Genomic DNA, 14,609 nt, shown 5'->3' with positions numbered 1-14,609 from the left:
CCGGCCCTGAGCGCTTAAAGCATCATGTTTGCTCATATTCTCACACACATGTGCATGAACACAAGGCTCTCACACGTTTGGTCTGTGACAGCATGAGTCACCGCACTGTTTGGGAGCTCGGGTCCACGCTTTCCCTCAAACTAATAAATGTCTCAGATTTACTGTCTGCAGGGTAGCACCTCCTCCTACTGGTTTGTCTAATTGGAACAAAATAGAGGAGACCTACATAAATGCCAAGTCTCGTCTGTGGCTTTCTTTCACCAAGCTCTGAAAACAATAGCCTAGAGGTTTGATGGTGGTTTTGTGAAATTTGCCCTAGTTATACAAGGCTGGCAAACCCCACAGTAAGGGAGAGTCAATTATTGGGATGATTTATAAAATTGTAGGCTGTCCAGACTGTGATATTCATCTGTTTGGCAGGCAACACTCATGCAACCCTTATAGAGAATCTATTATTATCTGTATAAAGCAGATGAATTGTAGCTCCAAATACTCACACTTTTTGGACGTTTATAGCTGTTTTGCATAACGAAGTCTTTTTTATTTTATGTTGCAGCACATGATCTACACACAAAAACGAAAAAATATCTTGCTTTATAATAGTATAAAACGCCGAAAAGCTGTTCTTTCTTTGCAAAGCAGCTGACAGCCCCTCAGCAACAGCTCGTGGCATGCAAAGTAGTCTTGCACTTCCCTTGACCATATATGGATCTTACCGGCGCGCAAGAGAGCAGACGGAAACGTCTCGGAGAAATTAAAACGTTTTCCTGTCATCAGATGAGGACAAATTAACGTTTATTGCTTAGTTGACATCTCCCGTCTTAAAGGGATATACCACCGACCAGTTGCGTAGATTTCGATGGGCGAAGAAAAGTCAGAGACGCACAGAAACAGTCGAGCAAGCATCGCACAGCAGTGAATGAGAGAAATCCACAGGTGAGACGCATTTCTACGGATTTTTACGTGCATTGTGCTGCCTGAACGGGATGCTTTTATTTAACATTGTGAATTATAGTCTAATAAGCCTGAGTGGGAAATATTACTAGCTTTATTCTATTTTCTGTGAGTGCAAGTCAACACACATTTTGTTAAGTCTTGCTTTACACTTGCGTTATAGGGTTACAGGATTTTTTTTCCAATATACTCAATCGCATTATTTTTGTCATTTAATCTGCGTAATGGCTTATGTGGATTTGAATTGGGTTTTAGTGACTGCTTGGGCTTTTTAAGCATTTGATTTAATGGTTTTACGCTTTTTTTTTGCTGCTTGCAAGTCTCTGTTTATATCTTAAAGTACTTTAACACCTGTAGATATGTCTCAACAGATGTTATGGGTGGTAACGTAGCTCTCAGAGGGCGCAATTTATTTTATTATTATTATTATTTATTTGCCTGACAATGAAACAGAACATTTTGCCTTGAAACTGAACTATCATTTTGCTTTTGTCTTATTTAGTATGCAGTCATTAGACAGAAGTAGAACTGTTTGTGGTGTGATGTACATCAATAAGCTTTAGGTATTAGGTGAAGCAGTGTTTCATTTCACTTTCATTTGTCTAGATGGTGAAATAATGATGGATTAAATAGTATAAAAGGGCTTCATACACTAAAAAATTAAATAAATACATTTTTTGTTCAAATTTCAAATCTAAGAGTGCAGATTTAAAAAAAAAGTACAAATAATGCATAAATAATTGAATGAGGTGTGTCTGGATTACATGGGGTACCCATAAAAATCTTAATTTAAATGCGAACACATATTTTATTTTACCCCTGAGTAATAGGTTGATGGTGCAATGGTACACAAGCCAGTTAGTTGCCAAGACAACAACACATATAGACACAAGACCAGGTTGAAAATCCAAGAAGAAAATTATAAATCAAGTGTAGTATGTTCATTTAAACACAATTTTGGAGAGCAAAAACTTTTTAGTACAAAGAGGGGGGGGGGGTGGAATCAGAGAAAAACGTAAGAGCTAGTCCCACTGTAATTGAATGTGAAAGCTCCGCAGTCTTCCCTTTGGTGTGTGATTGACAGTTTAAATCTTTGCTGTTCTTAATGGGGCTTGAGCAGACGTGTGAGCAGAGCTTCCTGCCACAGGTGAAAGACAGCACTCCATTCTCTCATCTGTCTTTCTGTGAACGTCTCAGTACGGCAGTAGAAAACAAGTGGAAATCTATTACTTCTTTGTTTTTTGTTTTTTTATATATATATTTTGTTATATATATATATATATATATATATATATATATATATATATATATATATATATATATATATATATTAATGGGCTGCAATCAGATGCTGTCCTGGAGTTTAAGAGTCTTTTGATTTAAAAGTAACCAGTATTTTATTAGAGCTTTTGGCTTGCAAATGTCAATCCATTTTTCATTTCGCTCTAAAATCATGACAGCTCGTCATCATTTACCATTTATGTTACCCAATAATCAGCTGCTTTACTTTAGCAGAGTAAAATTTCCCTGTCTAATTTGAGAAGACTACTTGAGAGTTGCTGTTTATTTGAAAAGTAACCTGTTAGTAAACCATAGTAAATGTCAAATAAATCGAGGCAGTGTTATTGTTTCATTCTATCATATGAAATAAGCAGCACAAGATCAGTTCCCGTTGATATAAAGTGGACAACACAGTCTGACAACTGGAAAATATGTGTAATAGATGGTAATAATTTACCCCAAAATAAAAATGTTCATAATTTACTCACCCTTACTTCACAGCTTTATTCTTTATGTTGGTAGTTTATAGTGACCATGTCTAGTAAAGTTAAAAAAGGCATGCAATTCATCGTTTTTGTATGCTCTATTCTAAGTGTTCTGAAGTCATTTTAAGCAATGTGTGATGAACAAACTGAAATTTAAGTTAATGACTTACCCTCATGTCGTTCCAAATCCATGAGACCTCCGTTCATCTTCAGAACACAGTTCAAGATATTCTAGATTTAGTCCGAGAGCTTTCAGTCCCTCCATTGAAGCTGAGTGTACGGTATACTGTCCATGTCCAGAAAGGTAAGAAAAACATCATCAGAGTAGTCCATGTGACATCAGAGGGTCAGTTAGAATATTTTGAAGCATCGAAAAAACATTTTGGTCCAAAAAGAACAAAAATTATGACTTTATTCAGCATTGTCTTCTCTTCCGTGTCTGTTGTGAGCGCATTCACAACACTGCAGTGACGCTGCTGACGTGTTATCTTTGTTATGGGGCGCATCAGAAAAAACTTATTTTCGATGCTTCAACAAATTCTAACGGACCCTCTGATGTCACATGGACTACTTTGAAGATGTTTTTCTTACCTTTCTGGACATGGACAGTATACCGTACACACAGCTTCAATGGAGGGACTGAGAGCTCTCGGACTAAATCTAAAATATCTTAAACTGTGTCCCGAAGATGAACGGAGGTCTCACTGGTTTGTAACGATATGAGGGTGATTCATTATGAAATACTTTTCATTTTTGGGTGAACTAACCCTTTAAGAGTATTGCAGTGTTACCTTAGCAACAACGTAAAAATCAATTGTGTGTGTCAAGTCTCCTATGCAGAGTGCTATTTGTGTTGCGGCCTATAGCCAAATAGTGTACTACAGGACTACAGCATGTTGCCTTTGATTGATTCAAGTTGATGGCTAGTTTGCTACAAGAAGTCACAGATCGCAGTGCATGCTGTTTGCTGAAGTTCTTCCAGTGAGATGACTTGTGAGATGACTTGTGACATGTTGTTTATTTAGCTGTTCTCGAGAATCAGCTCTCCCGTTTGTATGGGAGCAAATTCGTGCAGTATGTATTTAAGGATCAGGGAGAAGAATGATCTCGTAACTGATGCACTTATAGTCAGCGATCAGTTGTGTTAACAGCAACATGACAGGAGTCTTTAAGTCTCCAAATTGAGACAATTTCAGCTTTGTAGTACGTGCTTAGCTTATTTCGAATTTTTTAAGAATCTTTTGAGGCGCCATAATGGTTGGGACGCTGATTTAGAAGGAAGTTGTCCATGGTATGCAGGCAGTGAGGCAGATTACTAGATTTTGGAACAGGGCTATTTCACTAGCAGTCATTGTTCAGCATTCAGTGACACAACACATTCGGTGTAAAAGACTGTGTCATTGGACGTCTAACTGATTTGTTCCATCACATGGTGAGTGTAAGCGCCTGTAAACATCTCAAATGCAGCTTGGACGGAGACAGAACTATAGCTATTCTCATTTAGTTTCATTTTGGAGAGACCAATAGGGTTTCGAGTCCGATCGATCTCAATTGCAAAATGTCTGTGGTATTATGCCTGATGCTAATGTTGATCAACACTGCAGATTGGCTCTTTGAGTATGGGCTTGTGGGGAATAAGCTGGCATAGATCCCCTGATGGCCTCATACACCTTTATCACAGCCTGGAGGATTATTGGTCTTATCGGCTTTGAGATAATAATGATATGAGCCCTGGTTCCTCCCCTGTGCTACCTGCCCCGTATTAATATTTCCTAACCTTTTTTTGTCACAGGGCCATAGCACCCCATCAGTAGTAGTAAGTACCAATCCATCCAATTCATCAATATTATATAAGACAGTATTTTACTTTAAGGGATACTCCATCCGCATTTACTGTGAATCATTAAAAGACATGCAGTGAATCAAATTACTTATTTATACAATTACCACACAGTCTTTGCGATTTGATAATCACGCTAAATCAGATTGTTCTCAGGCGTTGTTAGATTTAATTTAAAAAAGTTACCGGCCATCTGGCGAGTAACACTGTGTCATATTCTCGCCGTTGCTGATTATTACTTGCATGCATTTGGCACTTGGCAAGTTTTAATTTTAGGCCCTTGTTATTAAAGATAGTATACCATTCTTTTCTTTCATTAAAAAGTGTATCATTAATTACAAGAAAAATATTAATATGTTTAAATATCTTAATATTTTGACTGCCCTAATATTTTTTTATTAAAATAATATATGTGGTGTGTATATAACATTTTTTCTCATGATTTCTTTTAAGAAGTAGAAATCTTTCTAGGTTCCCATGGAATCACCCACTGACTGAGTGATCCAACCCGATCTCACGGCAATTCGTACATATTTTACAAGGTGGCTTATTCGTACAAATTCGTACGACCACACTCGTACAATTTCATAAGATTTTTGCCAAATCGTACGTATTTTACGAGTTGCTCAATTTGTATGAATTTGTACGAATGACCTACACCTAACCCCTCCCCTAAACCTAACCGTTAGACAAATCGTATAAAATCGTACGAGTGAAGTCGTACAAATTCGTACGAATAAGCCACCTCGTTAAATATGTACGAATTGGTCGTGAGATAGCGTTGAGCGTTCCCATGTCTCTGCCCCTCTACTGAATGATCCACAGCTCCGTTTGTCTTTTTTGTAAGTCAGGTTAGACATAGATTCTTCTCCAAGTTCTCGCTTGGGGAGAAAAAGCTCAGGGTACTCTATACCCACACAAATAATATAGATGACACATTCGGAGAAAGGACTGTGGCTCTGATTTGATTGGATTACACTGTGGCTAGGCAGGTTAAAATATTAAATATATGTGTATATCATTTCATTATTGAAGTGGAAAAAAATTGGCACCCATATTGGCAACCTTTTACCCCACCATTCAGAGCTTCATAATGAGAAGGATACTTGACATTTCTCCAATTTTATGAAATACTGGAGACACGGTTATGGGCCGTCTCTCAGTGCTTATCCAGAAAGACTGAAAGAGAGCTGTGATTGCGTCGATGACAATCAACAGGGCCTGCCATCACAAATTATTATGAAAACAGTGTTCCTGTTGGATTAGTGGGCTGAGAGCAATAGAATAAATTGGAAATAGTGTTCACAGCACATACGATTCATGTTAAAATATCACAAAAAATTATGCAAAACAGAACTTTATGTGACACCTAATGATGCCAAAATCATTCAAGATGGTCTATATAGTTAAATATGGTTAGCGAAGGCATAAATACTGACCTGGACAACCTCATTGTAGTCTGAAAGGTCTTCTCCCTTGGATGGCATATCTTGTCAGAAAGAATTTGCCACAGTAAATGAAGGTTGAGGAATAGGCACCGCTCAGGATGGTGAAAGCATTATACAGCAGCCCTGCCTCATTTCCCTTGACAAAGATCAGAAGGTTACCTCATCTCTATAAATGAGAATAAAAATCCATGTGCTGTAGCAGTCGCTCAGCCTTTGTATATGAATGGGAGTAGGAATCTACGAAACGGAAGATTATGAAATCAATAAAGCAATTGGAAGAATTGAAATCGATAAATCTGAAGCCATGAGAGAATAAGATATTGCTTATCTGATGGGGGTGCACTTAACTTTTACATGCCAGTGTAAGAATAGAAGATGATGTGAAATTTTTCCTAGATTCCCTTGGTCACTACTGCCAGTTTAACTGACCCGACACAAGGTGATATGATAAATTTGTGCAGCTTTTGTTGAATCCTATGTACCTGCACTGGCGGTTCCTCTCGCTCAGCCGTTACCATAGAGACCCCTCCATCCCCAGCGGAGAAGCCTTTGACTGCCAGGCTTACCGTCTCTCTATTGAGCAGCGATGTCATTCACATGGCCCAAGAACCTTTGTGAGGGACAGAGGCTCAGCGGGGACGACCCGGTGAGAAGGACCCGATGTTCCCGCTCTCGGCTATGGCAGTGCTCCCTCTGCAGCTGTTGTCTTGTGTTTGGTAGCGTGTCAGTTCTCGCCTTTCATGGGAGCTGATGACTGAGACGGAGTGACATTCAATTCAGATGGCGGAGTGAGTGATTGAAATGAGTTTACCTGGGAAGCAGCTGCTCGGTGGCCTGGTGCTAATTGGCGCCAGTAAGAGCTGAGAATTCAGGTGAATGCGCCGCGGTGCTGTTCGATGCGCACTACACTCGATTCCAGCACAGCGACTGGTGGAATTTGCTCTGTGGAGGGAGTCGGGAAGGTGCTGGGATTCAGATGGACTGCTTTGCTTCGTCTCATCTTTTCAACGTTTCTTGATGCACGTCTGGTTAGATAAAAAGAAGGGGAAAAGCAAGAATGTCTTCTCCTCGTTTCAAGCTGAGAGAAACCATAAATGAGCTTGCCTTTCTGGAAAAGAAAAACCTTAAAGCAGAATCAAGGCAGAAATACACTAATATGACTTTTGTTTCAATGTTTGCCCCTGTTTACAGTTTGGATGAGTTGATGCTAGTTACTGAAAGTCAGAGCCAGTCTGCAGATTTGAGTTGACATTAGTGTTGTCACGGTACCTAGATTTCAGTAGACGGTTCCATTACCTGTAAAACGTTCCAAGGTTCTCTGGTACAATTTCAGTATAGCAAAAACTACTGCAATGCTGTTATTTTTTTATAAGTAAATACTTTAAAACATTAGCATGTAGTCTTCAAACATTTCTCAATTATCTACCTTTTTCCTGAGTAAACGATGAGTGCCGCCATGATGGATTCTAACTTCCATTAGGATGCTCCTGTGTTCCAATCTCCATAGAAATCCATGTTAAAACAGGATAAAATTTACTTAATTAATTAAAGTGACGTGACATTCAGCCATGTATGGTGAATCATACTCAGAATTCGTGCTCTGCTTTTAACCAATACAAAGTGCACACAAACAGCAGTGAACACACACACACACCCAGAACAGTGGCTGCAGTGCCCAGGGAGCAGTTTGGGGTTCGGTGCCTCGCTCAAGGGCACTTAAGTCATGGTATTGCTGGCCCAAGACTCGAACCCACAACCCTAGGGTTAGGAGTCAAACTCTCTAACCACTAGGCCATATAAATGTGAGCAGGTTTAAGCTTTTAGGTTGTTGGCTGTCACAGTAACAGCAATAAACCTAAGGAATTCCTGTACAGTAGGCTACTTGTTTTGTGCAGCAGCAAATCTCTCAGTGTATGTGTTGCGATATGTGCACTCATCCGTTTACAGTGCAGCTGCTTCAGGCCATCTACTCTCTCATTAAACTATGACAGGTGAGTTACTGCAAAAAGATGGTCATTGCAACTCTACAGAGTGATAAAACTATGTCACCATGTGCTTTTTAAAAAATGTTCAGAGGTTTAATGTTATATTAGCAGCTCAGAAAATGGTAATATGACTAGAAACTCCAGAGACTAGAAATGTAAAGCATCGTTCCAGTATGAGTCGGGCGAGACTTCCGCGTTCAGGAAATAGGTGGATATAAACATTGCATTTAAAAGAACTAATAGTAATAAAATACCAAAACCTTGGTAAAATCAGTCAAAATACAATTTTGACCAGGTTCAGAGACCTGCTACAATCAGCAAACCAGCTTAGGCTAAAACAGGGCTGTCCAGTCCTGCCCCTGGAAATGTCACTGTCCTGCAAAACATGGTTTCAACCTTAGTTAAATAGATCTGAACAAGCTAATCAAGGTCTTCAGGATCATTAGAAACTTCCAGACAGGAGCAAATTAGAGCTGTAGACAGGGCTAAGATGTTTTATTTTCAGCTGTGTGGACTTCAATGCAATGAAATCAATGCTGCAAATGTCTGCTAGAAAAGCTAAACTGGTACTCAGCATAAATCTTTTGGGCCACCTTCATGTTGGTTTTGTCATGTACGAGAGTTGATCAAGCTGGACTGTAGTAAACAGCTCGAAAAAAATATGTTGCAATATAAACCGGCCCAAACGGGTCTATGGTGCTTTCTTCACTGATTTAATATGCTAAATCTTTGGAAAAATATGCCCTTAACCAAAACTTGACAATTCAATGCAGTCTTGTGAATATTGTACCAGTGACATGAAAACGTAAAGTTGTTTGTATGTCTTTGATGTATATGAAACAACTGATACGGCAGTGGGCTTCAGAACTCCTCCTCGTAACATTTAGAGATTTGACAAAAGCGGACTGTCATGAGATGAAAGAACCATTTGTACATTTTGCATGTGACATCTCAATCAGAATGATCATCCGCCACTCATTCTGTCAATCGCTTACGAATCTTTTTTTCACCCGGTGATTCTTTCTCTCTGTATAGACCCATTGCTTTTCCCAGAGATGTGACTGAATGTGGCTCACTAGTGAGTCACTCTCAGTCTCTTCTCAGAAGTGGCTGTTCTTCGCTCTCAGGTTCCTTGGGTTAAGAGCATAGAGTTTAAACCTCTGGTTCCAGTCATAACAGAATTACGAGTCTGTACCGAACTCCATCTCTCACAATCTCCATCTGCACCACATCTGAGCTGTCGGGTGAAAAATTTGTCGCTGTCTTGACAGTGAGAGTAATCGCTTCTCACACCGATGACCGCTCACTGCGGCTGAAGACAAATGTGCCTGACACGTGCGTCAATTAACACTGGACAGCAGCCGCGTGTGCCCTATGCTAAGTGTGTTTATAACTGGATTATGAGAGGGAGGAATGATTCCTGTAATTACTCATCGTTCCCGTTGTGAGCATAGCCAATGGTCGGCCCTAGAGGAGGACGCAGGGTTAATTGTTTCGCCTCTTCCGACTTTCTGAGAAATGCTCTCTGATAATGGCCCCCACACGTCCCCTCATTCTGTCACCTTTCCACCCCTCCTGCGGCGTAGCTGATGCAGTATGTGGTATTTTCTGCAGATAGTGAATGAGCATGTCGACGCTGCTGGATCTGAAGAGCAGTGTGATGAGGCAGGTGCAGAGGAGCCAGTCCCTGAGGACCAGGAGGGAGCCACCGGCCAGCACCAGCGCTGGAGGGAGTCCCCCAACGCTCGCACGCCGCTCTGGCACCATCGTACACAGGTGAGTCTGCACCGTGAGAGCACACTCTCTCAAAATGAAAGCTTCCATTACAACCTAAAAGGCTTTTACAGCCTAAAGCTGCTGAACTCACTTCTATACTCACCAGTTCTAATCTGTTTGTACTTTAGAAAGCATCTTGTTACTTTATAGGCAAAGTGGAACCCAACTACAACTGCCATAAAGCACCAGTACAAAGATTTAGGCTTTCTAAAGAAGAGAATAGTTCTAATCTCCAAAGAACCATGAAGTCAATTCATTTTTTATTTGTATGCATTGTGCTTTTCACAATATATTGTCCCAAAGCTGCTTTACAAAGAAAAGTGCCTTTGAAACCTCGCAGAGAGAAAGACAAATGTGGCAGTGGAAAAGCTGAAAATGTTAAGGGAAATGGGGAAGAAAGCTTGAAAAGAACCATGGATGTGGAGTCCCACTTTTTAATACTTACACATGTGTGCAACATTGGCAACACATTTATACAAAGCATATTTTGTACAAATTTAAATGAAAACAGGTGTAATGCAGTCAAACATATAACATAACATATAATGTAGCATCATGTTATGTATTACAACGTCAATCTAATATGCTGAATCTTTGATGTTCAGAAACATTTATCATATAAACATATTATTATCATTAGTGTCAATGGTTTTATTAGGTTTTAACCTTGACCATGTTTGTAAAACTCTTAACTTTTGTTCAATTTAATGCATCCTTGCTATGAAATTATTGAAATAATAAATATATAACATAAAACTTGCTGAACCCAAACTTTTTTAGATTGCACATTTATAATTCATCATCTACCTAACTAAAAGCAGAAGTAATACATGGTATTTTGGCGTGTACTTAAAGGGGGGGCGAAATGCTCGTTTTCACTCAATATCCTGTTAATCTTGAGTACCTATAGAGTAGTACTGCATCCTTCATAACTCCAAAAAGTATTTCATTTTATTATATTCATAAGAGAAAGATAGTCTGTACCGATTTTTCCCGGAAAAACATGAGCGCCTGGAGGCGTGACGTGTTGGCGGAGCTAAAGAATCACGAGCGCGAGTAAGCTTTTGCGTTGAGAGCGTTTGGAAGTTGTGACAGCTGTGAAGGCTGATGAAACTGATTGAGAGCAGCAGCAGCAACGACTCACTCCGAGCAGGGCTCGAACCCAGGTCTCCGATGGGAGGCGGACGTACTAACAAGGAGGCAGAGATATTTTAAGCAGTTTTACTCACCGCCTGTGGTTCCAACACACAATCGTGACCCTTTTTCCTTGGGATTGCATCATCCTTAAGAAATAAACAATACGCAAATCCGTCGTCAAACTGGGCTTTGTTTGTAAAACAAGCATTTTAGAAATGCAGGGAACAAACACAAACACTTGCACAACTCCGTTGATGCTCTGTAAAAATAAACTCCATCCACTGGTCCCTTAATGCTGTTTTTTTTTTTGGTAATCTGTGCAGGGTTGTCTTGCCCTGGCAACCAAAAACACACTACTTTTGTGACATTTCGCGACGCTCTCGCTTTGATCAGTGAATGTCTGTTGTGCTCTCAGTGCTCTGCTATACGGGAGCACGCGCTCTTCCGGGAGAAGTGCCTTAGGACCCATATAAGGAAATTCCGCTCCATCTAACGTCACACACAGAGCCATACTCGAAACTTTTTTCCGAAACTTGTGACAAACCGGAAGGAGTATTTTTGGAACAGAAATACTCCTTCAAACGTACAACTTAATTTTTGACACTTTGTCCATGTTTAGCATGGGAATCCAACTCTCTAACAGTGTAAAAAACTCAGTATGCATGAAATAGCATTTCACCCCACCTTTAACTTAATTTCTCAAATTGGTTGCTGATGAAGAGTCTGCAATATATTCATTTTGAAAATGTCTTTGTGATTTTCATCCATGAACAGCTTGTCAAGTGAGGCTTTTACCTCTTGTGTAAACTGGTTAAAAATGGATGCCTTAATATTATACTTCGATTCAGAAAATAATTTCTTTAACGATCATTATTTTACATAGTGATATAGTAGAGGTTAATACCTTTAACAAATGGAGGGTTATTGTTTCAATGTTCTTAATTCTTCGAGTTTTATATTGATCTATCAACTTCCTCCAGATCTTAGCAGATGGTGGCATGACTGTCCACGAAGAGGCCAGTGACTCAATTAGCTCTTGAACGCCTACTACGTCTATAGTACATTCATGCTTTGAGAATGACTCAATCCTGACACCTTGTTCTATCACATTTCAATTTTATCATTGTTAAGAATTCAGTACAAGAAGGCCTTTGTGTGGATCATGCAACAATTACCTTCCTGGCTCAGTGCAGTAGACTTTTTCTTCTCCACTCATGCCAGGTTTTTTTTTTTTTTTTTTTGTAGACAATTTTCAGGCAGCAAAGATAAAAGTGGTTTGGTTACTTTTGTTTAGCGATGAATGATAATGCAAGTCGAAGAAAGTCCTAATACTAGAGGCTATAAATAAAACATGGCTGATGTGCTTTCCACTGCATCTCCACACTGTTACAAGAACAGAACATGTTATTCACCCAATCTGGTGTATTTACAGGTTTATATGCTTGTAAACACATTACTTTGACTTATTTAGTCCTAGGTAGGTATTGTTCAATGCTATATGATCAACTTCATGTCCACAAACGTGTATGTTGTGAACGGGTTCACTGTTGTAGGGAAACAAAGTCAATTGTTTTTCCGCCGTCCTCTCTGTCTGTCATGTTCTGATTCCTTTTTGAATGATTTCAAAGCCAAACGTAATGATGGGCATATGAACCTTGTGGTTTCTATAGCAACCGAAACACGTCTGTTTATCACAGCTGCTCCTAAAATATGAGCTGCTTTATTTTTAATGACTGCACCTCTTCTGTCTAGGAGGGAAAAACACCTGTTACGTGCAGAACTGAACTAAGTGATTGTTTTGCGTTTGGTTTGATGTCCCCTTCTTCGTTAATGTTTTTAATACTGTACGCGAGGGTGATTGCTGAAATCACTGACCAGATGTAATTAGCAGCGGTCAATGCATGCAATCCCGCCATTGTTTTCCTAACTAGCAGCTGGAAAAAAAACGGGATTCAGTCAGCCTCCTATGAGACTGCGAAGTGCGTTTGCCGCTGTTGCCTCGGGCTATATGTCTACCATCATTAGGTCTGCAGGAAGCTGTTTGTCTCCTTCATTAGCACCAAAGAGAATTAATACCTGTAACCCAGATACTCACTCATTAATATTATGCAAATGATACAAAGCTGTGCAGAGCGTCCCGTACTTATTCACATCACAGGAGACCCTGATCTACAGATCAATGGAAACGTTTAAAAACGATTATGTGGAATAAGATCCCAATATCTTTTATATTATATATTACTATGTTATTACTCATTTATTAGGCCTACTATAAAAAAAAAAAATAAAAAAAATGTAAATCCTCATAGTTTCTTCATTCAGAGTAGGTCTTATTTCCATGTTTCACCAGCTTTGAGTTCAACAAGGTCACACAGAGTTTTTCTAATTGGTTGTATACAGGTTAATTAAATGTTGTTGTTTTTTCTCTTTTCATAATTTGATCCAATTTTGTTTATGTTTTGCATAACCCTTTACAATGAGGTCTTTTTAGCTGAAGTTAGTTAATGCATCAATTAACAATAAACAATATATTTGTTTCAATATTTGTTGATCTTTGCTAATGTTAGTTCATTGCTCATTGGTAGTTTGTGTCAGCTCAGGTCCATTAAATTATATTAAAGTTTAAAATATGTCATCTACATCACATTTTTTTTTTAAATTCATAGATAATTTATAATAATACAATATAATAGAATGAGAATAATGGTTAACTACTGTACATCCTATTAGTAGCGACACCAGAAAAGCAACATGGCTGCTGAATACAGTAAATACAGGATTGAACAGAATATTATGTATTGTGATTTTGTCATCACCATACGATTTTCAGTCTGACTGTGGTGGCAGTCCAGTAGAAGGAGCTTAAACATATTTAGTCTCATTCTTAATCTTAAACATTTGTGTATCTGATGGTGTTGACCCATGTTGAGTGGCAGGACGATAAAAGTGCATTGTGTGAGATTATCGGAGAAACAGGAATAAATGAACCTCTGAACTTTTATGTAAATCCAAAATAATTTCTCTTTGCAGGAAAATACGCTTGTTTTTCAGTTCTGTAGCCATTCATGTTCCATATCTTCAGAATCAGAGCAAGGTTTCCCTTATATTTTGTTATTGATTAGATCAGACGGTTTGTAATAGTGTTTTTGTCTTGGTTGTATCTAATCATGCACACTAATTTGAGTTGATCATTACAGTGAATAGGAGATTTTATTTTGTATTGTCAAGCCGACCGTAGACTGCAGTTCATACGAATACACAGAGAGAATTTGTCATCACTTTAAAAGGAGAAAGAGGTGGAATGATTTCTCCATCCCAAGCTTTTTATTGAATCACATGCTTACAGATGTGTTACATGACCATTGGCTATGTACTTCTGATCTATAAGTGAGTATATAGCTCGATTATAAAGATGCTAGCTTGATAATTCAGTTTTGGAACCAGTGTGTTATATTTTTCTCTCTTTTAAAAGTGATTATTTTAGCCCATGCATGACTCAAATTGAATATAAATATTAAAAGTATTTTAATATAAACACAAATATTGACACTTCAATCATTCACAGAATAATTTAGATTTAGTGTCTTATTGCCATCTTATTAGAACAGAACATGACAAACTACAAAAATCAAACGATTATGTTAAATTATAGATTAAATATTTTTCCTTCTTAATGATCCACAAGAATCAAGACTTTCACAAC

The 14,609-nt window shown here is 38.7% G+C and overlaps 1 protein-coding gene across 1 annotated transcript in view; it reads left to right on the top strand.

The window, feature by feature from the left end:
- The first annotated feature begins 664 nt into the window (after positions 1-664).
- baiap3 (BAI1 associated protein 3) overlaps positions 665-14,609 on the top strand; it is a 43,912-nt gene continuing 29,967 nt past the window's right edge. The window contains exons 1-2 of the mRNA XM_026212282.1: positions 665-936; positions 9,608-9,769. Coding sequence (XP_026068067.1) covers positions 9,615-9,769 — 155 coding nt within the window. The 5' untranslated portion in view covers positions 665-936; positions 9,608-9,614. The remainder of the gene's footprint in view (positions 937-9,607; positions 9,770-14,609) is intronic.

Source organism: Carassius auratus, chromosome 3, assembly GCF_003368295.1.
Source record: "Carassius auratus strain Wakin chromosome 3, ASM336829v1, whole genome shotgun sequence".
NCBI lineage: Eukaryota > Metazoa > Chordata > Actinopteri > Cypriniformes > Cyprinidae > Carassius > Carassius auratus.
This window is presented reverse-complemented; position numbering and strand designations above follow the sequence as displayed.